General features: G+C 41.2%; 2 protein-coding genes across 4 annotated transcripts in view; one reads left to right on the forward strand and one right to left on the reverse strand.

The window, feature by feature from the left end:
* Positions 1 to 26,022, forward strand: part of LOC117417919 (intraflagellar transport protein 140 homolog) — a 40,185-nt gene that overhangs the window by 11,213 nt on the left and 2,950 nt on the right. For 2 of the 3 annotated variants that reach the window (XM_059035645.1, XM_059035646.1), the window contains exons 15-27: positions 285 to 403; positions 948 to 1,092; positions 1,685 to 1,816; positions 2,227 to 2,262; positions 3,018 to 3,217; positions 18,144 to 18,321; positions 20,455 to 20,645; positions 22,667 to 22,762; positions 22,877 to 23,009; positions 23,148 to 23,291; positions 24,086 to 24,214; positions 24,645 to 24,827; positions 24,946 to 25,152. In XM_059035645.1, coding sequence (XP_058891628.1) covers positions 285 to 403; positions 948 to 1,092; positions 1,685 to 1,816; positions 2,227 to 2,262; positions 3,018 to 3,217; positions 18,144 to 18,321; positions 20,455 to 20,645; positions 22,667 to 22,762; positions 22,877 to 23,009; positions 23,148 to 23,291; positions 24,086 to 24,214; positions 24,645 to 24,827; positions 24,946 to 25,152 — 1,893 coding nt within the window. The remainder of the gene's footprint in view (positions 1 to 284; positions 404 to 947; positions 1,093 to 1,684; positions 1,817 to 2,226; positions 2,263 to 3,017; positions 3,218 to 18,143; positions 18,322 to 20,454; positions 20,646 to 22,666; positions 22,763 to 22,876; positions 23,010 to 23,147; positions 23,292 to 24,085; positions 24,215 to 24,644; positions 24,828 to 24,945; positions 25,153 to 26,022) is intronic. The other variant, XM_034030326.3, reaches the window with a different exon arrangement.
* Positions 4,557 to 16,771, reverse strand: LOC117417921 (transmembrane protein 204-like). Its single transcript, XM_034030331.3, has 3 exons — positions 15,495 to 16,771; positions 13,050 to 13,205; positions 4,557 to 6,918 (listed from the first exon to the last, which is right to left on the reverse strand). The coding sequence occupies exons 1-3, from the start codon at positions 15,769 to 15,771 to the stop codon at positions 6,674 to 6,676; spliced, it is 678 nt and encodes a 225-aa protein (XP_033886222.1). The 5' UTR covers positions 15,772 to 16,771; the 3' UTR covers positions 4,557 to 6,673.

Genomic DNA, 26,022 nt, shown 5'->3' on the forward strand with positions numbered 1-26,022 from the left:
GAATTACTATCTTATGTGCCTATAGGGATTCATAATTAAAATACACTTTCCCTTTTATCCCAGAATATGTTTAAATTCCGGCTAATTGTTTATTGAAATATTTTTTAAAGATTTTAGAACCATGTTGCATTCAAATGTTGACTCTTTATAAATAAATAAAAATTCTCCATAACTTTCAACAGTCCATCGTAATTTATCATCCATAACTGTAAACAATCAATCGTGCTAAATACTAAAAGAAACATTTCGACTAAGTCTTTTTCGATGTCTTCCTTTCCTCCTAGACTGATGGTACTATTGACTCCAAGGTTTACTTCTATGATGTGGAGATGGACACACTCACTCACTTTGACTTCTTTACTGGCCGATCCAGTGAGGGCTTCCAAGGAGAGGAGCCAGAGAGGTGAGGAGCAGGGGAAATGGGGTCGGGGGCAGAGGTGTGATTTTATATTCCTTCAAACAACGCAGAAATTTAAACCATAGGCTACCATCCGCAGCCAAATTATGTTAGCTTTCTCTATGGGAGAGCCTCATTCAATCTCATTTTCCTCATTCACATGCCACGTGGAAATGACTTGACTTGTGGAAAGTCAACCTTATTTTATGATCTTAGGTTTAAATGATGGTCTATGATTTTTCATTTTTTAAATGTCTCCTCTTGGCCAGTATCTGTAGAACCTTGAGAACCTCCATATAAAAATATTTCCAAGTTATCAAAGACAATATGTTGTTTTGTCTGTAGATTAGTTGGTAGATTATGCAAATATTTAGCAAGTAGGACATTTTATTATAAATTCAGTATTGCAGAATGGCAAAACAGCTTTATGTATGAGGTCAATAGTGATATATGCATGATTTCTTTTCTTTTTTTTTTGGTGGGTGGTTATCAACTAAGGCTTTGCCACACAATCTGTATATGAAGAGGTGTCCCTGTATTTGTCCTGCAGGGGGCGCTTGGAGACCAGCGAGCTGTGTGGCCGCTGTCCGGTCAGTCAGTTCTGGGATGAGAGTGAGCCGCGGCTGTTTGTGTGTGAGACAGTGCTGACCATACCAGCCTCACCCCACACACATACCACTGACTGCACAGATCAGGTAGGGAGCAGGCCTGGCTGTGTTGGAACCACACCAAACTGCTAAGTTCACTTCCTTCCTGTGTTGCAGTTTATGGGACCCTTACATTCTGTGCTGCCTATAGGAAATGTGTATGACCAAGTGGGGTTCTATTGTCTGTAACACAAGAAGTGAATAGTGGTAGAAAGCAAAGTATGTCAGGATAATTGGACCTTGAATTAAAGTCAAAGTAAAAATGAAGTTTGGAAAATGACAGATAACATCAGAACAACAGGGATTTATTCCTCTGAAGACAGAAAATATTTTTCAAGCCTCTGCAAACAGGTTCATTCAGGACTCAGTGAGTACACAGGGCGAAACCTCTTTTGAAATGCTGAGATATTATAAGTAATGAGAACCAATATTAAGTTTAACAAACAACAGCTTTATTTCTTTATTATCACCATTTAAAATAGTTTGCCTTACTGTTGATGGAAACAGTTACTAGTCTCAAAAGCTCAACAAACACATCCCGGCATACATTTCAGAACTGCAATATTAGGCAGTGGAAATGTAGCTATAGTTTTTCCTGTCATTCCCCAGCAATGCCCCTGTTTCTCACTCTCTCCTGCAGGCAGATGTGCTTGTAGTTTCCTTCTTCAGCACCCAGGAACATAGACTGCTTCTCCAGGACTCGTACCCACGGCCAGCCGGCATGCAGGCCCTGCTTGCCCTCCACGTTCCCTACTACTATTTCACCCGCAAGGTAGGAGGGGCAGTGGGGAGGATGCTATGTGGTGTGGGGGGTGTAATTGTCATGGTAAATACATGGTATAGGCAGAAATATTAAATGAAACTAAATGGATTCAATACCAGATTAGAAGTCTTCTAGACTAAACATTTGTCATTGAATCTGTTTAGTATTTTTAAACTTGCTGGTGTAAGCATGTAAACGCCTAGTAAACGGCAAAATTACTGTGATAAACTTTCATAAGGAATAAGCTATAATTGTTGGTTGATATTTGATTGTATAGCATCATAGAACAGGGAAAACCCAGTTCATAAAGTTGGTCTGTGTTACCTGATTGAATCTACTCTCTGTACCCATGCATTTGTATAACTTCATTTTCATGGCTCTGCTGCTTCCTTTCTTGGCTCACTGTTTGTTTTCATCAGCTGATGTTTCGGAGAGGCTGTCTCTTTCAGCCTGTGGTGAGTATCTGTCTTCTTCACATCCCTCTCTACTTCTCAGCACTCTGACAGTTGCTGTCACCTGTGCTGCTTATCCTGATCCTCAACTGCATTCTCTTTCTCTCTGTCTTCTGTTTCTCGCTCTATCTTTCATGCCTTCTCCAATGCTCTCTCTCTCTCTCACTCTCACTCTCTTCAGATTGCTTTGTGCTTTCCATTCTCAGCTGATGCTAAACTTCCCGTGCATAAATAATTATATCTTGCATTTGGTGTTTTAGGATAGTGGGGTAGAAATTAGAATAGTACTCACACACACAACCTTTGACTTTGTTCCTGCCTAGTTAAGTAATTTATGCAGTATACTTAACCGTCAAACGTTCTGCTTCAACTGATCAGAGAATATCTCCATGAATTTATCAACAAATATAGGCTTTAACAATCATTGGTTCTGAACATCTGGAGCCAGTTTGTGTATCACCAGTTATGGTCTTTGTTGTAACCTGATTGGAGATGGGATGGATAAAAGGAACAAACATCTAAATACCACTGCCCTAAAAACTTTGGCCTCACTGTTATTTCCATGTGTTGTGTACAAAAAATGAATATATAGTTTTAAATGATACTGAACTTCATCATTATCTAATGTAATAAAAAGAGCTGACCGAATTGACTGTAAAAATGATTCAAGCAAGCTTAAGGAAACCGCTTTAGAAGCTTTCATTTGCAGTTGTTAGTGGTATAGGTGTGTCTGTACTGACTACCACCTCTGTACACAGCCTGGGGAAGGGCAGGTGGAAAGTGAAGGTACCCCGGGACCTTCCTCTGTCCCCCAGATGGTGTCTCGCCGGGCACTGAGGGACTTTGTGGGGCTGGAGGACTGCGACAAGCCCACCCGTGACGCCATGCTCAACTTCAGCTTCTACCTGACCATCGGAGACATGGACGAGGCCTTCAAATCCATCAAGCTCATCAAGAGGTAGGGACTCTTCCAATAATACAGACAATGTGATTGATATAATGCCATTATTATTCCCCTGAAAAGAATGCAATACATATTCATTGATTTTAAAGCTAGGATGGAAACATCCAGGTCCTTTTTATACAGACTGTCCCCAGTTCTGAATCAAATCAAGCATTGCTGGATATTAAGCAGCTGAAACTGATTTGTCAAGAACAGTAGTCAAAGATATCTCCCATTGTAAATAACTTGTACGTGCCATGACAGAAGTTGTAATGAAGTCAAAGGGGGTCATACCAAAGTGGGCACACTGAATGGGCATCTGCTCTTCCTAGCCAGTAGACCAAGAAAGCTAAGGACAGAGGCAACTTGAATGAACAACCACAAATGTTCCTTTTTTTTTTTTTGGTGATTTAAATCAGGTTTCATTGTATTTCTGTTTGCCTTTCACGTTCTTTTACAAAATCTGTTACTGAACATGGCTCATTGGCCCTCCAAGGTGCAATTTGCTTAATATTGTTGTAAAACAGTAATGCTACAAAACATTGGACTTATAAAATAATAGTAACAAGCAACCCAGAATGTTAACATGTAATATGTGCCTAAATTATTTCCTTTTTTTGTACTTTCTTTTGACAAACAAAGTGCAAGTTACGTTTTCAAGTAAAGACCTTGATCAATCATGCCCATTGTGTTTTAGGTCTTGAGTAAATTGGACACGTACCACATCTCAGTGTATTTTACAATGAGAAACCAGTTTTAGATGGTACGTGTTTAGTAGAGTGTGCCTAATTTTTTAGAGGCTGGCACAATGCCACAAAGTCTGCCCACTTTTTGTCTGTCTCTGAGATCTCAGCCTCTTGAGAAATATAGTGTATTTTCTGCATCAGCGGTAGCAGATCAGGTTGTTTTTAGGACAATTTGGGGAAGTAGTTGTCCTTTTATTGCTATATTCTGTTCAATGCAGGAGGAAATGCAATTCATTCTCGCTGTGGCCCATGTCACATTGTGCATAGTCTCTGTATTTGCAGCTTTGTCTGTGTAGATCAGATTGTTTTATTTGTGGTCACTGAAACAGTGCTTTTGTTCTTTCTCTGAGGTTTGTAATGATTATCAAATATACCAAAAACTTCATAACCCAGAAGTGTATATTTCTTATCTCCTAATTGCATAACATTTTAAACATTATTATCATTAACATTTAAACTATTCTATGATCTGTATGTCACACAATATCATTAGAAAGCCTGAACTCTGCATATCATGTTAGCTTGTCAAAGTAGTCTGTTTTCACTATTGAGATATGTTGCCATAAGTAGGAGATTATTCTTAACAAAGGGTGTACAGTAGAATCCAAGGTGATAAACCATTTTTTAATATATACTTCAATCATGAACTGTTACATTGTCCACACTGATTACCATTGACAGACCTACTGTAGTTTACTGTATATGGCACCACTGTTGAAGCAAGTTGAAGTTTAGTCTACTTTTCCATGATACTGAAAGTACTTTTTTTGTATTAACATCTGTGGTGGGGATATACATTGCTAACATTTGTTCTCTCACACACACACACACATATATATGCTCTCTCTCTGACTAGCAGAGCCAATCTCTCTGTACAATGAACTCCCTGCTAAGAGTATTCCGCCTGCTTCCCTTGTACGTGTGCAAATGTTATTGTTGAAGAAACTGGCACATCCGATTTGCAGGAAATCTCAGAATGTTAATAGCTTGATGACAGCTTTATATAAGTTCTTCAGTGACAGCTATTTTTACAGTATTTTGTGAACTGGCCCGGAGGCATTGTGTTTGATTCCCGCAATCCCCTGCCTGCTGGCTGACGCACTTCCTGCACAGGAATTCGCCGGCCATGCTGCAGTTTCTCTGTGTGGTTTGGTTACTGGGGAAGCAGGGCACAAACAGAAAACAAATGGAGAAAAGTGCTATCGCTCTGTCCCAGGCACGGCCAGTGTCTCAGTGGGGAGTAGGTGGTGTACTTTGGTCAATCGCATTAAAAACTCCACATAATTCTGCACACCACACTGTTCTCGAAACAGGTATCATGGAGATTCACATTATTTAATAATTATAAATCCAGTAACACAAAGCATTTTACATTGGCATTTAACAGCTCTCAATATGAAAGTACATTATAATGTAGATTTTGCAATGTTAGCACTCATTACATAATGTATAAAATATTTTGAAAAGCAGCTTTTATTTATTTATTTATTTATTTTTATTTATTTATTTATTAATTAACAAAAGGGTAGCACAGTATTTATGAATGGAGGCATGCATATGGAATTGGCTGACATTTAATGTGGAAAAGTTAAATTTGAATGCATTCAGGCTAAACCCTTGGTCTGACACTCCTGAAACAAAAATAGAAATTAGGGAGAGGAAGACAGTGGTGGCTGTGATTATTGCACCACCTTACATGTGCCTGTATTATCTTATCAGAGGTGTGTTTCAATTAAATAGTAGCATGTCATTGGACAGAGAAAACTCTGCATTATAGGAATGTAAAGCTCAAGAAGCTGTGGCACAGAGAATTTTCACTCGCAATCAATCAGAGTAATATTTAATACAATTTGGTTGTCTACTGAAAAAGAGGTGTTTTTGGACAGAAATGCGATTGTATAAAGGAGAAATATTTTGGATGTCCTAAAGATGAATGCAAATGTAATATTCATGTCCAGCACTGTATCTATTGGGGTATATTGTAATGTACTGTACTATGTTTTGTAAAATATACAATATATTAATACAAATATTAATTGTTTTCGGTTATGGGAACACATACAAATATAAAGTATGCCACTTTAAATAAACAAATGGTTCTGGCATGCTGCTGCCAGTAACATCTTGATCTGTTACATTTAGAAACTCTACTAGATCTTGAAAAAAGAATGTTTTGAGCTAAAAAAAGAAGTCAAGAGCCAGCTTGATCCCTGCTCGTGAAGAAAGGGTTGTATGTTGCGATGTCCGGATCAGCTGATCCAGAGAGAAACAGCAAAGCACATTGAGGTGGGTCAGTGCATGAGCAGCCTAGTGGCCTAAAGCAAGCGTCCTAGATATGAAGGGATCATTGTGGGTGTCGGAACAAATCGGCAGTACATCCTGTGCAGTTTGTAAATCCTGCCTGACTCCTGGGCTGTGGAGGTCAGGCCCAGACTACAGGTGGGTTCCCCAGCAGTCTCGAGGCCTTTCTCTTGTCTCTATGTGCTTTTAAAATCCCTAAAATTCATAGGTCTGGAAACCCAGCCTGGTTAGTGTCTCTGTTTTTAAGGAAACAATAGCATTTTAAAATTATTTCAGGAAGCGATGCCCATCTCCAACCCCTCCCCCTCCCCTCTGGCAGTAACAGCGACTGTTAGTCTGGCAGAGAGTTGGCACCCAAATGGGTTAGTTAAAGCCACTACTAGAGTTTCTCCAGTCCTCCCAATGAAGGGCAGTTTGTATGGACTCAGAAGGGTGATTCAACGTAGTCGTTGTCGAGGCGTGGGCGGAAGGGCGCGGCCAGCGAGCGGCTGATGACGATGACCTGAGGTGTGAGGCAGTCTTCCCGTCGGTGCAGGATGTTCCAGATCAGCATGGCGGCTGCCAGCGTGGCCAGGAGGCAGGCAGCGATATCCACGTAGCAGGACCATGAGAGGTGTGTGTAGGGACCGATGCGGTAGAATGTGACCAGCCCAATCACCAGAACAAAGCCTGCATGGAGACAAGACCACAGCGGACATTTTATAAGGCAGGGGAAACAGCAAATACATATTTAAAAAAGAAAGAAAAAATATTCCTGGTAAAATTATCAGGTGGACGTACAATGAAAAGTCCAAAATATTTGTAATTAATTGATTAATTAGTCATTTAGCAGATGCTTTTATGCAAAATGACTTGCAGAGACTAGGGGCTGAAGTATGCATCAACAAATGCTGCTGCAGTCAGTTACAATAGGACCTCGGTTTTATGCCTCATCCGAAGGATACCAGAACATACCAGTAAATTGGGCTATAATGAAATAGCATTAAAATATATTATTTAGGTCTACAGTACATCTAATTATATCCACCTAATGTTGCTTTTCTAAAGTGGTTTTCATGATTGAATTGAATAAATATGCATTTTCTTATGTTTAAGTTGGTAAAAACAGAATTATAACTTGATTTATTTTCAGTTAAATATTTCAGTAGACATCAGTAGAAACTGAACCTTGCATCTACTGTATGAATGTATACAAATTCCACTAGCTCACAATGTGCCTGCAATGTTACCCTACACCTGACTTACAGTAACACTGTCAATATCCAAATGCAGTGCAGGGTTTTCTTAAGATAATAACTGATGTCACAAAAACTACACTAAGTAATTGCACTGTACTAGTTTTTTCACAAAAAAAGTGTTTCCAGTTGAATTTTGGAGTAATGACCTTGCTATGTCTGGACTGTTGTATTCTGTGAGTTTGTTGAATGTGAATTAATAGAGAACAAAATTGACAGTGAATGGATCTGCATGAAGCGTCTCAAGGAAATTCAAGCAGACTAACTGACGAGGAAATGTGTTTTACAATTGACTGGGGGGGAAGAAGCGCCTACATAAATGTTAATGGGAGCAAGCCATCATAAGTGATTGTTTTTTATACGCATGAAGTTCCATTTATTATTTGTAATTCCAGACGGAGGTAATTCCACAGCCATGGAAAGAGAAAAGCAAGTCATTTAAACAGTCAGCATCCACTTAAGGAACTGTTGCGTTACAAATTATCATCATGCAAGTACTTTATTAGAAATAAACTTAAATAAAAGTGAATGCAGGAAAGAGCAGCTACATTTTTGTTGCCCTGATTGAAGAAGACCCTCATTAAAATTAGAATGAAAAACTGGATACAAGTCTAGGAAATACCTGTATCTTTATTGTGTATGTCCCCAAATATTTATGTTCATTAAATATTTTTTTCAATACATGATGCTGAAATTAGGTAACAAGTGATCCTTGGGTAAACTATCTGTAGTTGGCGTTGAGAGAGTTAAATACAAAACAATATAAATTTGAAAACATCTGGCTGACACAGACTGGTGCCTGAATTACATTTTAACCCATTCCTTAAATTCATAAGGAGTCAAATGTTGGAAGGGTGCTTATTATAAAAAACATTGCCATTACAGAGAACTTCTAAATGCAAAACTAACACAAAAAGCATCTTCATTTCTGTGTAAAGACATTAGTTGGCCGGGTAAAAAATAAATGGAACTTTTGTCTGCAGTGTGTCTTCAGTTTGAGAATAATATTGTAATGGAGATGATTTCTAAAATGTGTATTAAACGTTTATAAGGGTTTTTACTGTCATCAAACTGGACCCCACATGACCAGAAACCTAGTAATGTTTTTTTTCTATTTTATTTGCAGCTTACAGATGGCTAAGATTATTATTTATTTATTTATTTTCTATCTATCTATGCTATGATAAACGCTCTTGCCATTGGTACATTGGAAGCAAGTATAAAAAGACACTGAAAAGTTGAAGAAAGATTTTGGGAAAGCAATCTTGAATGGATTTCCTCGTGAGTAAGTAAGTGAGTGCTTGGAGGAGCTGCCCTGAAAAAGTATTGTTTCTTCGGAGACTGCTACCATCCCTTACCGTCCGACAGAAGGAAACAGGAACGCAGCTTCCTCCCACTGCCCAGAATAAACTGATTTATTTCAGCAAAGTCATTTCCCTTCACAGGCCCTCTGCCTGAACCTTTGTGGGGAGAGACAGCCAGTGGCACGGAATCCTTCAGCACGCAGAGATTCTCCAAACGGGAGCGAATTGAGTTTATGAGTGAATTGTTTGTTTATTATTAGAATGATTCCACTGACAAAATGTGCTGGTTTCATTTGTATCATGACTAGCCAGGGATTATCCAGGTAATATTACCTGACAATTCCACAGGGATATAGTGAATGTATTTGTGCAATAGCAACACAATGCATTCAAACATTTAGACAGTTTCAGTACGTGGTATAGTTCAATTCAATCGTGTATAAAAAAAAAATTAAAAAAGTAAAGTACTCAATAACTTTAATACCTTAAGATTTGAGCTTGAGAGAGTAACTTGAACCTAATTGTAACATATCAACTGTGAATATTGTGATTTATTTAAGATATGTATATAATTTTTCTCACTTATTGTCATTTATTGTACCTTTAAGACCAGTTAAGTTTCTCAGAATCAAGCTCATTTCATACGTTGTTTTATTGTTATACATTATTGAACTGTTCTCTGTTATAATATGGGCTGAGATCCAGTGAAACTCATTGCAGGGGTCATAGTAGGTCCCCTAATAATTTGTGTTAACGGTCTCATTCTTTAATTTGTTGTTTTGATTGCTATTAACTGAAACAGGTTTTATTTACAGAACCTGTGTATTTTCAATTATGGTCTTTTTTTGTAAGAAAATCAAGGGCGGGTTATGCAGTTAGCAAGTTGTGCGAAAGGCCCAGTTTGGCGGCAAGGGAATCCAAACGGCTTCCTTCCTTCCTTCCTTCCTTCCCTCCCTACTGGAGGTGGATTGTGAGGTGGAATCCGTGTGTGTTGACCACACCCAAGACTCCCTGGCCCATCAACAGGTGGGCACAGGTGCCCACCAACATCACCACCTCATTGGGTACTACCATAAGTAATTACCCACACATCAGGAACAGGTCTGTACTCCATTTATACTGTACATTCCGTCCAAATCTGTAACTCCGTGATCCTGTTCTGTCACCCATTGGTTCCATTCTATAACCCATTGCTCCAGGTCTATGAACAATCAATCCAGTGAATAGTGGGGAACAAATAAATATTTGATCCAATGACCTATATTTGCTAGTCCAATGACAGATAGAATAAAACCTGTGGGGCCTCTCTGCTGGAGCCAGTGCAGTATAGCGGGGGGAGCAACTGACTTTCTGAAAACTCTTATGATTTGTGTGGAACTACATCTGCTCCCCAAAGAATTGCCGAAGTAATTAATATTGTGTATTGAAGTTAACCAATGCACCTCCATAGTATGTCTAATTTGTGTTTTGTTTTTCATAAGGGGCCACAGAAACTGGGGAATGGTTTTATTCAAGTTCAAATAAAATAAACAGGCATGTTAAGGAACTCTAGTGAGGCCTATCCAAGACCCAGTAAGAACCAACATTATCTGGAAAGTTATATTCTGCTGTGGACTATTTTGATTATACTTTACCTACTTTAAGGTTTATTCGTTGTAAAATATGGGAAACACAACAGGAATGTAGTTCTAACTAATTCTGACCAATTTTGCTGTTTCTTAAAAACGTGCAGTTATACACTACTGAAGGGCAAGAAATTACAGCTAGGAGTTGCTTATTCGCTACTGTTAATATTTGCAGCAGCTGAATTATAAAAATAAAAACTGAAATTAAAAAGGTTGCATATTTTAAACCAATAACATCTTCTTGGGAACTAGTAACTGATTTATGATCGGTTCTTTAAAGCATCTCATGGCATTATTAAATTGTACATCATTTCATTTCATTTCAAAAGGCTGAGCTGAATTACAGTAACTTCTGCCTTTCAGCTTGGAACTAATCAATGGATATCCCAATAACATTAAGTCATCCTCCACACAGGCCCAGCAGTGTGTGTGTAGGAATGTTGCTGAGTGATGTAGAATTAATTGAGCTGAATACAATGGTTTAACTCATTGGGCCATATTTTGAATCCATTGCAAAACCAAAGGCAAGTAAAACCATTTGTAACGGTATCAAACTTGCAAGAAACTACTTAGCTGGAAGGAGCAGTTACATTATTATTAGTGTCTTGATTACTTTAACCTCTTAAAATGATTTTACTCTTTTGCATCTGTGATGTTTCACAGGATGTTTTTTAAAAGAAGACCCTACACCTCAGCAAAGCTGCTGCTGCTGCTATGACTGGGATTTCTAGTACTAGTATGACCTAGTCAGTAGAACTTTACTACCTGTAGTATTCATAGCTTGTATGAAAACCAATATAACGACTAACTCTTGTTAATCCAATCCAGTTGGTATCGGATCCTATTTTTAGAATAGTAACTTGTTCTGATTGAAACCTGCAGCAAGAAATATCTGAATAACACTGAAAAAAATAGTTACAGCTGAAATATTTTACATACTCCTCATAAAAATATGTTACTGAAGTTTGGTTTCTACAGCTACAATTGGCATGCATTTCATTGTGGTAGCATGGTTTGGACTATAGGTCAGTTCGGGTTACTGGCGTTGGTTTTGGTGCCTCAACTGTATTTCAAAATCGGACCTTAAAATGGCTGGTATTAACGAGCCAGAAAGGCAGATATTTCTAAACTACCAAGAAAGTTTGTCTTATCTGCTGCAGGGAATGATTATCCCTGTCAATGAGAATATATTGGAGTTTTTCATACTGTATAGACCTTTTAGTTGTTTCTTGAGAACCACTCATCCTAACTTGGTACTGGTATTGCTTGGCTAAAGTTATTGAGGGTATCCAAATCTGGGTAATCTTTAGATCTCTCCAAATTAGAGACACCTTTATTCTTCCAGTGGATTTAGTGCCCGGGCATTCTATCAGGGATAATCAAAGACTTTTAGTAATGTGGAACTAACAGAGGTGAACAATCATATTAACAAAAAAGTCAGTTGCAACAATAAAAAAGTCCTGAAAGAATTGCATCCAGGATAAAAAAAAAAGCTTAAATATGATTTCAAAGATTGCACTTACAAATTAGACACATTTGTAAATGAGAAAAACTACAATGTATGCAGTAAGATAGGCATTTATTACAAAGTCTTACCATCATTTCAATAAAAAATATGAAAGACTGCCCTGCTTATCTGGACACTAGTACTTCCCACAACAATGATCTGTTTGCAGAGATCTGTCTAACGTGACACCCTCCCCTCCCCAGCCCCCTCTCGGGTTTGCATAACAGGTAGCAACAGACATTTCCTCGTCCTGAGCCGGGATATCCTGGCGCCCGACAGTCGCTCTGTGTTTGGAGCAGCTCTGGGCTGCCGGCCTGCACACACAGGCAGCGCTGGCTAAAATTAGCAAACTGGTGGCACAATAGCGGGGGAGCAATGCAAACAACAAACTAAACAGACACACACCGCATTTCCTCAGCACACTTGGGAAGGCTGGGGAAGAGCGTTGCGGACCTGGGACTGCTAGATTCTCTTTTCCCGTTGGTGTTTGTATTAGTTTTATACACAGCAGTTCTGTAATCGTGCATCCTGACTTTCAAAGAAACCCCATCTCCCCACTGGCGTCCATTGTAAGCATATAGCTTCTAAAAACTGCTGCTGTTCTTCAATGGCTTTTTTGATGATGTAGTGTAAATGCAGTGTGTGGAGGTAAGCAATGTGGTCTAGTGGTTAGAGTTGAGGGACTGCGAGGGAGGCAGCGTGCTCTAGTGGTTATAGGTCTGTAAGGGAGCAGGTTGTCTGAGAGCTTAGGGACTGGGCAGTAAGCAATGTGGTCTAGCGGTTAGTGGAGGTACGCAGTGTAACCTAGTGGTTAAAGTTGTGGGAATGGTTCATAACATTGCAGCCTCATTCCAACCTGAGGGACTGCGAGATAAGAGCTGTGATCTATTTATTAGAGTTGAGGGACTGGGAGGTAAGCAGTGTGGTGCAGCTGTTGGGAATGAGGGATTTGCGTCTTGTAGAAGCAGCTGAGGACAGAAAGGTAGTTTGTCAATGTGGGTAACTGAGCTTGATAAATATAGTAATTAATTTGCTGTTTAGATTGGCATGATAGATTGCCTTTGTCTACTGTCCTGCTCTTGTGATTTAGTAAAGCTATGGGTATATTGATAAAGAGGTCTGTACTCACTGGCTAGCTGGAAGAGGGCGGCTATGACCTCCTCCCACCACTGGGAATCCTGGGTGATGAGGGGCAGCTCCACCAGGCCCAGCAGGAAAATGAGCTGTCCAGCCGTCAGGGCCACAGTGGCTATCATGTTACAGGCGCGCATCATGTCAAACTGCACTGGGGGACAAACAGCAGGGCATTAGAGCAGCGGGCTAGCCATAGGGGCACCACAGGCAGACAACAGCATCTAGATTTCAGAGGTGCTCGCTATTAAGAGTGTACCAGCTATACCTAGTATTACATTTATTTTTTTATTTTTTCCTTTTTTTATAAATTTAGTCGTTAATAATAAAAATAATTGGCTTCTCCCAATTTGGAATGGCCAATTATGATTTGAAGCTCAGCTCACTGCTACCACCCCTGCTCTGCTCTGCCTCTGCCGTCAGCAGACCGCTTTTTTTCACACTGCGGACTCACCATGCAGCCACCCAAGAGCTACAGCGTCGGACGACAACGCAGCTCTCGGTCAGCTTACAGGCAAGCCTGCAGGCGCCCGGCCAGACTACAGGGGTCGCTGGTGCATGGTGAGCCGAGGACACCCTGGCCGACCTAACCCTCCCACCCCCCGGGCGACGCTCGGCCAATTGTGCGCTGCCCCCTAGGAGCTCCTGTCCACGGTCGGCTGTGGAATAGCCTGGACTTGAACTCGAACCAGACTATAGAGCGCATCCTGCACTCCACGTGGAGCACCTTTACTGGATGCACCACTCGGGAGCCCCCCTAGTATTACATTTATTGAGACTTCTACCAACAAAGTACCAAAGTTATTTGTTTCACTACTTTTGTAACTGCCAGTTTTGACAACAATGGTGAATTGCTCACTTGCTTATACTTCTAGTGTGTTCTGAACAAGTACAATATTTATCAGTTCTATCACATTACTTGGGGCCATATTTATTAAGGTCTTTTCTCCAACGTGCAATATCCACATGTGATAACAAAACATTGAACAAATACTTTTAGTCAAAAAGTTTGGCAAAGGATTTTTTAAGTTACTAAACTTAGTAAACTGTTTGGGCATACATCCGAGTCCTTGAATTAAATGTGCTTGTTAATGCAGTTCTCTCTTTATAAGGCAGCCCTTTATACTGCAGAACAGGTTATAAGGCTGAATGGGCATGGCTACCTTTTGCCCCATAATGTCATTACACTAGCACTAGTATTCTTATTATAAGGCAGAACACAAATAGCACGTCTAATTATGGCTCCTAACTACAGCATTATAAAGGGGAAGCTCTGTAGTCTTGAACCCTTAGAGGAGTGTTTTCCTTTCATTAAGGTGCAGATAGCACTTTGGGGTGAAGACCTTGATATATCTGGGTAGTGGTGGCTAATAGGAGTTGGAAGAGTTGACTCTATTGCATGCAACTATTTTCTCTATGCATTATAATAGGGTATAATTTCTAAATGTACTCTTTACTCTTAAACTGTACATGTGTTTTTCTTCTTTCAGTCAACAGGAGTACATTTATATACTTTAAAAAAATTCGGGTTCCAGATTTTCAGAATTTAGTGTTTTGTTTTGTTTTTTAATGGTCATTTCAGCCATTTTTCTTTTTTTAACAGTCCATTTGCTTTATTTGGAACATCCCATTTAATTACTATACAATCCACAAAAAATGCCCAACCAAAGTAGTGTATATTATAGTCTAATGTGTATGTGGGTTGTCTCTGATTCTGTAGTACAGTGCATCTCTCTGACAAGCTTCTGAGGATACAAGATGGAAGTGTAATATCACTTTCATTTCATATATACATTTCATTCCATTACCCAAGAAGGGTGAATCCTTGTACAGTATGTGTCTCTATTACAATAGGTAGGTCAGGATTTGATTTCAGACATTGTCATTTTTCACAGTTGCAGGATTGTGACTAACTTTTCTCCTGATTTGATACTTTTTAGTTTTTTTTATTTAAATATTTCTGTAGCCCCCCTAAAAGCAGTATGTTCTTGTACTGGTACAGTAGGTAAGTTTAATCTTGCAGCAATTGTCTTATTGTTGTTTATAGTAACAGATTTATAAACAGACTTTGTCAGATCATTGTAGTGCTGGTTGCCATGGTGATGTAAATGTATTTAGCAAAGGCTAAATGATACACCTTTGATCACAATCTAATCTTTGTGCAATGATTAATCTGCTTTGATTCTAGGCTTGTTTATGCATACATTTGATTTTGCTATTTCAAACTACAATTTTTTGCATCACTTTCTTTTTTTTTTATCCTACATGTTTGTTTGTTACTCCATATCAGAACAATGGCAAGCCCATGATTTTAGTGGGTCTATCCTAATATGCATAAAATAATCTTGGGCTTAATGACTTATCCAATGGAACTACATTTTCACGTTTTGGCTTGGTTATGGGTGGTTGTATTCTTTTCCCCCTCCCAGCCCCTCTCACTCACACTTGACGGTGCTGCGGGACTCCTGAAAGCCAGAGTACTCTGCCCCCCAGCCGAGAGTCTGGCACTGCCGCTCTCCTGTCTGGCCCTGCCGTGCCGTTCCCCCTGCCTCTCGGCCCCGCTCCGCCACAAAGCACATCTTCCATAGCCCCACGCTGCGCTTGCGCCCGTCTTCCAGCGCCTGGAACACCCAGCTGGGTGTGAAAGCCGCCACGTTGTTGAGGATCAGGGACAGCAGGGCCACAGCCACCGCCGCGGCCACCAGCTTCTGAACGGCCATCCACTCCCTTCCCTGCAGGGGAGGTGTGGCCTGACCCAGTCTCTCCTCTACCACCTTCTCCTGCTCCTCTCGAGTGAGCTGCTTATCAGTTGCGGTGCATCCGAAACAACAAAACCACCTGCGCAAATGAAACCCCTTTAATCGCAGCTAGAGGACATCTCCGTTCATTCTCAGGTCAACTCTTTTTTTCATATATCCCTTTGGGTGGTAGAAATCCCTTTTTACCCTTCCTCTTCAGATTTTGGTACTGACGGTAGTTCTGTGCTTAACCGGCAGACAGGCAGGTCCATTCCACAAGCTTGACACTGCCTGGCTCCTGCTTTGAGTCCCCTTGCTCCTTTTACTATTTTTCTTTCTCTTCTTTCTCTCTCTGAGCCCAGGAGGGAGGCTGGTTTTCAAGCAAACAGCAGAAAGGCGTCTCTTTTTCAAACTCTCCACAGACTGGGGGGTTGGGGGGGTGGGATAACAAAAATAACAGAAGAAAGGAAAACCAGATGCCCTGAATTCTTGGGGTTGAAGCACACAGCTTTGCAGCTGTAAATTATTTTCTCAGCATCTCATTTTCAGAGGCGGTAGAAAGCTCTAGCTTGGATTTCCCTCCTTCCTCTGTCAGTACTCTCCATGCTGCAGGTCTGAAAAGCGATTCTCAGGCAGTGGGGAGGCTCACACAGACGTGTCTCTGAGTGCTGCTGTTGTCCAAGAGGAAGGGGCTTCACTGTGCTGTTTTGGTGAGCTTCAGGGCGTACTCAGTCTCTCTCTCACTGCGACAAACACTCTGCGCTGCCACTTCACAGCTAAACAGCAACAGGATGTGCTTCCTGAGAGGAAAAGGAATGGGATGATAAATTTCAGCCCCCCCTCTCCTTCTGTGTCTCCTCTGCCTCTCTAATGCTCACTAACACATTCTGTTAATCTCCCTCTGTCGTCTTTTCCCACCTCTCATCTCTCTACTGCTCCGTCTTTTTCATGCCCCCCATCCCTCCCTCTCTCCAATTCTTTCAACTGCATTCTTACAAAACTGATGATTCTAGTGACCAAAACAGGACCAGAGAACAGGAAACAAAACTGTAATGTTATTATCTCTTTTAGCAGCAACTTTTCAAAAATACCCCCTTACATTAACTAATCCAATAGTTTCAGTGTCTTACATGGGAAATAAATAAGATAATTATATGGGGCCTAGTTGACTGAGGGGAGTTATTTTTTTAGCAGTCTGCAGTTTTGAGTTATATTTTTCAGTACCTCTTTAGAGGTAACTCTTCTTTGAACAAACTGTTACACAATTGAACTAATAGGCACTGTCTTCAATGCCCATTGTTAGGTATCGCCATCTGCCAAGTTTCATTTCCCTGCGATTATTGGTTTTTCCACAACATTACAAAATGACCTTCCAGTCAGTAGAACTACCATTAATATTGGGTTAGAAGAGCAGGATTTCTCTTGGCTTGCTGGTGGATTCATAGTCAAATGGAGCTGCTGCTGCCCCTGCAGTCTGAACTCTGCAGCAGTGTGTTTTTGTGCAGTACGAGGGTCCCCATGGAATCCTAGAATTTCCTGTTCCCTGGCTTTAATAAACAGCACACATCTGTATCTCATTAAAAGGGGAATGGGGCTGGAACTGAAATAGAGAACATATGCAAGAGGAATCCGCAAGGCAGATAGAGGAGCCAGCTATGCAGCCAGACATAATACTTTCTAATCACTTGCTTGATCTTACCCGTATTGGGGGGGGCTGTACTTTGAGGGGAGCTCTCTTTCTTGTACCTGTTACTCCTATTCCTGGGCCCCCCAGTTGTCCTATTAGAGAGCCCCTCAGTTCTGCAGTAAAAGTAAGAGAGGTTAAGAAAAATCAACAGATCAACTAAAAGGATAGCATTTATTATTTTTATATCAATGTCTTTGTTTTTGTTTTTGTAGGGTGACACAAATACTGTTAAAACCATTTGATTTGTAATCCTTTTAAACCGTAGTGGGTCTTAAGTGATTCTCTAGCTCACCCACTCTTCCAGATTGTGAGAGCCAAGCTTGGTTGCCAAGCAACCAAGTAAACTCATTGTGGCAACACAGATTGCTTCAGCGAGTCCTCCTTTTGACCTTGATAACCAATAGTAATAATAAATTAAGTAAACTATGAAGTCAGTGATGGTAAATGATAACATTTGGCCAAGGGAAATGACAGCTGGGGTGGATATTTAGTAAGCAAGTGGTTTTTGTGAGGAAGACGGTCAACAAATGCCCCACTCCTAGCACCACAAACCTGGAGGCCCCAGAACGTACTTTGTATCAGGGACTCTACCTTTACTCAGCAAGTTGGCTGGAATTCGATACCTATAGTTATGGATATAAGTGTCACTCTCTCTCTCTTGCTACAGTGAGGCGGTGTGGGAGAACATGGCACGCATGTGTGTAAAGACAAGGCGGCTGGACGTGGCGCGAGTCTGCCTGGGGAACATGGGACACGCACGGGGAGCCCGGGCACTGAGAGAGGCTGAGGCAGAGCCAGAACTGGATGCCAGGGTCGCTGTCCTCGCCACGCAGCTCGGGATGCTGGTAAGAACTTTCATTATGCCGGCTTTGTATTGACTCGCATCAATGATGTCTGATTCCTAATTCTACATGGTCACGGATCACCACAATCTTAAAGCTAAACTAAACATATTCCTTATTTTCCAGCGATGTTTTTTTAACCCCTTCTCTGCTGCCTTGCTGGCACGTCCTAAAAAACACTCACTCAGTGCGGCCTAACGTACCAGGTACGTCCTAATTAAAACATGTTTTAAAAAAATAATAAAAACATTTTCACTCGGGATCGATCATCGAGAAGTTCTAACAACTCATATTCGGTCGGTGGTTCCAATTTCATTATGTTAGCGAGATAAAATACCTTTGATGTGACACTGCTGTGAAATGTAATTACAGCCTGTGCAAATGCTGGTGCTCGCTACATCAAGAGTGAATTTAAACCAATCTGCATGTAACTTGTTTCTTTGCAATGAGGATCGATAATAAAAAAGTTTTCCTTTGATTAGGAGCTGTGTTACTGTCTCGCATTTCATGAAATTAGCTTTGAAGCAGGGTTAGCTGATTTAAATCAAGTCAATTTTTAAATCGCAATTTTAAATAATTGATTTAAATAATTTATTCTTATACAACCTATTTTATATAGTTTCTCTGTCTCTGAACTAAAATGTGCACCGAGTTTATATTAAGGCCTAATTTAATTTAAATTATTAAGCACTTGTAGTTCACTTACCAAGTAATTAAAGTGAATACATGTTGTCCAGTTTTGTATGTTACCCCTGTCTTATAAACAGAAAAGAAACCCTTTGATGATGTTTTAGAAATTATTTTGTAAACAAACATAATGCTTCAGGCCAATATGACCCAAGATATTTATCCATGTAGCTTTGCATACATTTAGAAAATGCTTTCAATTGGATTATTATTATTATGATGATGATGATGATGATGATGATGATGATGATGATGATGATGATGATGATGTCTGAAATTGGTTGTACCTGCCTGAAGAGATGTTAGTAAAAAGGGCTTATAAAAATCTGTACTAGGCTTGGGTTAGTAGATACTCATTTTCTCTGCAAGTAACAGCCTCTCTGGTAATGTACCATAGTTATAATTATACTTAAAATTCCACACTACCCTTTAACTTATTTTTGTGTTATAAAATTGACATATAATGTTATGATTTAATTAAATACAGTATACCTCAGAGTTTATGACTTTATAGTATTTCACATATAAACATACATACTGCATTACATAGTAATGGAGATTAAATTAATCACATAGCTTATTTCATATACAGCAAACCAACTGCAGCCCTGGCCAGCAATTAGTGTCCTTAAAATGCAAGGAGAAGTTAAATATTTCAGATTATCGGAAGACACTTTTCCGATTATCAACGATTGGTACTGAAAACAACACATAGATTGAAGATGAATGTAAAAGCAGGGAATCTCATCTTGTATTAAAATGTGTTTTAAAGGGGGGATTATTTGGAAATCTCCAAACTGCTGTCAGCCCCAACCACATCAATCACCACTGAGAGATTTCATTGACTACTTACTTTAACAAACAATATTTATAACACTTAATACATTGGTGAATAACCTTGTTTTGTATACAGGGTGTCAATACTTATGTCTGCAACTCTACAAACTTGTGTGTATACGTGTTCAGGTATTAATATCATATTCAGGGAATATGCACCACATGACGTTCCAGAAACGCCTGGGCTTGATGGCAGCAGACTCTTCCTTTGGGTCTCCTGCGCATGCGCCCTCTGCAGGTCTGATAGCTCCGGGAGGCTCATTATGACAAAGTTTGAAAACCACTGCTATAGTGTGATGCAAAACTTTTGGCCATGGCTATAGTTACAATACATCCACCCACACCATGCACTGATTGCAAAGTAAAGACTTGTATTTGATATGTAATTTGATCCAGGACAAGTATCCATAGCAACTCACAGTAGCTTTGCAGTGTACTCGGCTTGGATTCTTACAACAGTGTGTTAGCTTGAGAGCCAGAAAAAATGACACAAGGATGAGGGTTTTGGTCACTGTAGAATCAGATTTATTCTATGTTGGAACACAGCTAAGTAGACTTGCTGTTGGACAGACGATTCCTTATTTTGACCTTCTGCCTCTCTTGTCTCCACAGGAGGATGCAGAGCGGCTCTACAAGAGCTGCCGGCGCTATGATCTCCTCAACAAGTTCTATCAGGCCTCGGGACAGTGGCAGAAAGCCGTGGAGACAGCCGACAGTCAGGACCGCGTCCACCTGCGCACCACCTACTACAGCTATGCCAAGCACCTGGAGGCCATGGGAGACCGCGACATGGCACTGGTGCAGTACGTACCATTGCACTCCTCTCCTTCCCACTGTACCTCACTATTCAGTGCACTCAGTTCCCTTTCAAGTACGAAATGTAACCATTACCTAATGGGTGTTTACCTCCTAAAGACCCCGAAACCTGAATATTGTATACCAAAGCTGTTCGGCCGAGCCTGTGCAGTTATGCCCGCCTCCGAAGGTATAAAGGAACTACGCGCACAGATCTCGGCGCCATTTTTCCTTTCAAGATCTGACCTTGATAGGGGATCCTGGTATCAAATAAGTACTTGTTGCTTATGACTGTATAGTGTTTGCTAATTATTGTGTTTTACATTAATGTACGCAATATTTTATTTACGCTGTAAAATATATTATTAATTACGCGTATATTGTGCACTACAGCCTGTTTGTTACGTCCTGCAGCAGCCTTATGACCCATGTGAAGCCAGAGTTGCTCCTTCCCAGGGATCAAGCAACATAAGTCAGCTGACAGGCCGCTTGGCTCCGACTGGAGTTAAATTTAAAATTCTCTTTTTAAGTTACAAGACATTTATTTTCTGAACTGTAATTGTTTTTTTGTACAGAAACGCGCACAGCTGTTGGGCTCAGCAGCGCTACCCGCGGTAACTGCGAACCAGTGGACCCGTAAAGTACCAGTACCGAGGTCACCGACCAGCTCCGTTCCTGACCCGGTACCAAACCGGGACAGAGGTTACTGGTACTGACCCAGTACCACCCTGGTTCTGACCCAGTACTGTGCCATACCAATCCGGTGCTAAAGTCAGCGAACCGGTACTGAACCGACCTGGTGCTAAAGTCAGCGAACCGATACCCGGTTCAGTTACATCCCCGGTCCGGTACCAAGCCGGTCTTGTTCGAGTGTTGACCCGCCCTGTTGCTGTCTTTAAGCAGACTGAGGCAACACCTGTACATTGTTTACTGTACACTACATTTCTACTTGCATTATCCCGGGTTTTATCCCTGCGACACATGCAAGGCCAGTCTGTCTGTTGAAGACCAGCATGGCAGATGCTCTTCCTGCCTGGGGCCATGACACGCCAAGGAGGGACTGACTAACCACTGTTTCTGTGACTTTTGTGCATCTTACTCCAACCGCACACTGGAGAAACGTCTCTCCCGCAGCTCTACAGAGCGCTCTGCGTCCCTCACTCCTGCACGGCGTTCTTCCCCATCACCCTCTGGTAGAGAGGTGGCTGCGTCCTCACCCCATGGCTCTGTGCCAAGGGAGACCGTACAACGCATACAGGTAAGTAGCCCACACAGGAAGTCGTCTTCACGGGACTTCCTCATCCTCCTCTGCCTCTCCGTGGTGTTTAGAACAGGCTGTAATAGATTCCACCGCCTGGCGCAGAGACAGGGTGCTTGGGGTGATAAACTGCCCCGTGGGTTCTCCCATGGCAGTAGTACTGCAGTTTTTGCAGGGACTGTTTGATGAGGGGGAATCCCCTTCTACATTTTAAAGGTCTAGCTGCAATTTTGACATGGCAAGCCATTTTGGCTCTCCATGTCAAAATTGAGTCGGTCTCCCCAGGAGCTCAAGCTTCCTGGTGGGGCAGTTTTTGAAAGGGACTTGACGTCTTCGGCCGCCTATGAAGGACATTGTTCCTTGCTGGAGGTTAAACGTGGCGCTCAATGCACATGAAGCCTCCATTTGAACCCATGCATTCAGCTGAGCTGAAAATATTTATCGCTCAAGCGGGGGCGGGCATGACTGCTTCACAGGCTCAGCCGAGCAGCTTTGGTATATAATATTCAGATTTCGGGGTCTTTAGGAGGTAAACGCCCATTAAGTAATGGTTACATTTCTATTTCAGGGAATCAGGGTTATGATAATAACCTAACATTGTCTACTATTCACCCAATTCCACTCCACTGACCCTACTATTGTGATCTAGTGCATGTCTGCTGTATCCATCTCTGTTCTGAAATGTTCTTATCTCTGCTCTGCTGGATTGTGATCTCGTGCATGTCTGCTGTATCCATCTCTGTTCTGAAATGTTCTTCCTTCCATTTACAGCTACGAAAAATCGGACACCAACAGGTTTGAGGTTCCCAGGATGCTCCTGGATGATCTACAGGCTCTGGAGATTTATGTTAACAAGATGAAGGACAAGTGAGTGAGGAGTGCGTGTGTCATGGGCAACCCTTTCTTTCAGTATAATACAACGTGTGTGTCGTTCTTCCTGTGTGATGTAGAATTTCCCGATTTATTTGTGTGTATGCGCAGGAGCCTGTATAAGTGGTGGGCTCAGTACCTGGAGAGCCAGTCAGATATGGAGTCGGCACTGAGGTATTATGAATGTGCCCAGGATTACCTGTCTCTGGTCCGAGTTCACTGCTACCTCGGCAATATTCAGAAGGTGAGGAGGGGTGTGCTCTCTCTTTTGATGATGAATTCTTTACTACCTGTACTTCATTGTTGGATTTTAGCAGCATTAGGTGTTGGTTTATAGCTAAAGAATTGTTTTCATCAGTGTATGATGGCTTGTTCCTTGCAGGCAGCAGAGATTGCAAATGAAACTGGTAACCGTGCAGCATCCTATCACCTGGCGCGGCAGTACGAGAGCCAGGATGAGATCAAGCAGTCTGTGCACTTCTACACACGAGCACAGGCCTACAACAACGCCATCCGCCTGTGCAAGGTAAAGAGGGCCCCCCTGCTCACCTGCATCTGTTTTGTGTGTGATTTGGGTAGGAGAAGAGTTTACCCTTGATGCTCTTTACTTTAGTACAATATTTATTTATATAGTGCCTTTCATCAAAGGACCTCAAAGCGCTCTTTAACACAGATAAAACAATAAAACAGAAGTAAAAATAAATAAATGTTTTTAATCTAGATTTAAAAACAGTTGAAGTCTCAGCTTCCCTTTTACGTGAATATTATGTATTATCAGCCTTGAACCAAACCCCGTACAACCATTTTATTTGAACCAAAGGATAGCCGGATGAGAGAGTGCATTTACAAGGTTCACATAGTGTGGCTTGCAATAAATCCACTTAATGTGATTTACAGAGCAATGCACCGCTCTGAGCTCTAATTTACCACTTCACTTTGGACGGACAATTCCCCTTTCTGACCCTACGAATGTTTAAACTAATCGCTATTCCTGAACATGGGTATAAAGGACTAAAATCTAAATCAATTAATTTTGCGAATATTACATCAGATGCAGTGCTGTTTGCAATACCAATGTGTGGTTAGGAAAAAAAAAATCACACTTGAGACTATTGCATGTACAAGCAAAAGGTCAGAGTAAACTTCATATCATAAAATGGAATGTATTGATCATATTTGAAAAGTGGTAAATTTTGTAGTATGTAAAATACATTTACATATGTAAACCATGAAAGAGCAATATGCAGCATCTATGGACCATACAACAGAACTATAATGTTGGCTTTGTGATACATTTTAAATACATGATTGTTCCTGCAGGAAAATGGACTGGATGACCAGCTGATGAACCTGGCTCTACTCAGCAATCCAGAGGACATGATGGAGGCAGCCTGTTATTATGAGGAGAAGGGAGTCCACATGGACAGGGCAGTGATGCTGTATCACAAGGTACTGGTCACATGAACTCACACACTAAAACACTGTGTCAGAATATGTGATTTTAATATTATATATATATATATATATACACACACATACAAGCTCTGCAGTCATTTACACAATTTTTAAGGACCAAACCACCTGCATTGAGACAGTAGTGAATAATAATGAATTCTAGAGGACCTTTGTAAATGCTGTAGATGCAGTCAGCTTCCAGGTGCATCATGATCATTTCAGATTCAGAAATAGGCAGGGGTAACCCACAGATCTGCATGAAAAATTGTTCTTTTGCACATTAACTGTACAGATATCAGTGAGATTTCAGTTCATTAGGAAGAATAGAAATAATAGGAAGAAATAGACAGCCTGGTGATGAAAAACCGCAGTATAGAATAAGTAGATATAATAAAGCGGTAAATGACTGGTTTGGTTTTGGCAGGCTGGACATTTCTCCAAGGCTCTGGAGCTGGCCTTCGCGACACAGCAGTTTGGAGCCCTGCAGCTGATTGCAGAGGACCTGGATGAGAACTCAGACCCAGCGCTGCTCGCCCGCTGCTCAGACTTCTTCATTGAGCACAGCCAGTACGAGAAGGCAGTGGAGCTCCTGGTGGCAGCCAAGAAGGTAACGCATTGACGCACACTTCTGGAAAAGAATGCAGATTTAAAACAATGATTTGGCTCCCAGTTGCGTACCTAATGAATGGAGATGAAATGAGCTGTCTGCTGGATGTCTCCCCCAGTACCACGAGGCCCTGCAGCTGTGTCTGGATCAGAGCCTGACGATCACGGAGGAGCTGGCAGAGAGGATGACAGTGACTCAGGACTCAAAGGACCTGCCTGAGGAAGCACGCAGGGAGCTGCTGGAGCGCATTGCAGACTGCTGCATGAGGCAGGGCAACTACCACCTGGCCACCAAGAAATACACACAGGCTTGCAACAAGCTCAAAGTGAGGGGGACACCCAGACATGTTATTCCCAAATTATTCCCCAAGGCCTCGCACACAGAGTTTTCCAAACCCTGGGTTCAGATATCTGTATGTTCCACAAACTGCCGAGCAGTTTTTTTAATTTGAAAAAACTCCAATACAATGCTTTTCACAAATTACAATACAATAATCTGTCGCGTATCTGCCCTAACTAACCTCTTCAGCAACGGTAGTCTATTATTGAACAGAGATTAGTTCAGAGATTGTAGATCCTACCAAAGTTTTCGTACACTGTGTTGTATGAGCTCTATGCACTGCCAATGCTGGTAGTGTCACATGAGCTGTTCAGTGAGGTGATATGTAAATAAATCCTGTTCGCCTGCGGCACGTATCAACTTCAACCTCCTTCTCGATCTCCTGCCTGTCACTCAGCAGTGAATGCACGCACCCACACGGCAGACGCATACTCTGTCACAAGCATTAATACCCTGTATCTTTCTAAACAAGGGATTTAGGGGAGCTCCCTAATAAAAGCTGAATCTCAAAACAATAATTGTGCCAATATAGTAATTGTTACAGCTGTCTATAATGGTATTTAAAGCAGGATTCATTTATCTGCCTTTTTACATATTCACCCTTACTCTGGTCCCATCGCAGTTGGATACGTGACTAATTACTGTGTTTTTTTTAATTTGGATCTTCGTATGTTCTCCATGGTGTGTCCCTGGAAATTTCATGGCTCATCAGGAACCCTTGCTCTAAAAGAAGATCCAGTTAGCTTTTTTTTTTTTTTTTCCAGCCATGTAAATATATTTTAAGTGTCGTACAGTGACTTTTTCTGAATGCCTATGGAGCTATTTGCTATGCAGAATGTAGCCGTTCTGCATGTAC

The sequence above is a fragment of the Acipenser ruthenus genome, chromosome 13, assembly GCF_902713425.1.
Source record: "Acipenser ruthenus chromosome 13, fAciRut3.2 maternal haplotype, whole genome shotgun sequence".
NCBI lineage: Eukaryota > Metazoa > Chordata > Actinopteri > Acipenseriformes > Acipenseridae > Acipenser > Acipenser ruthenus.

Coding starts and splice junctions, on each gene's coding strand:
- LOC117417921 (XM_034030331.3), bottom strand. CDS start 15,771: ATGGCCGTTCAGAAGCTGGTGGCCGCGGCGGTGGCTGTGGCCCTGCTG. Junction 13,206..15,494: donor GTCCCGCAGCACCGTCAAGT/GTGAGTGAGAGG, acceptor TTTGTCCCCCAG/TGCAGTTTGACATGATGCGC. Junction 6,919..13,049: donor CGCCCTCTTCCAGCTAGCCA/GTGAGTACAGAC, acceptor GTCTCCATGCAG/GCTTTGTTCTGGTGATTGGG.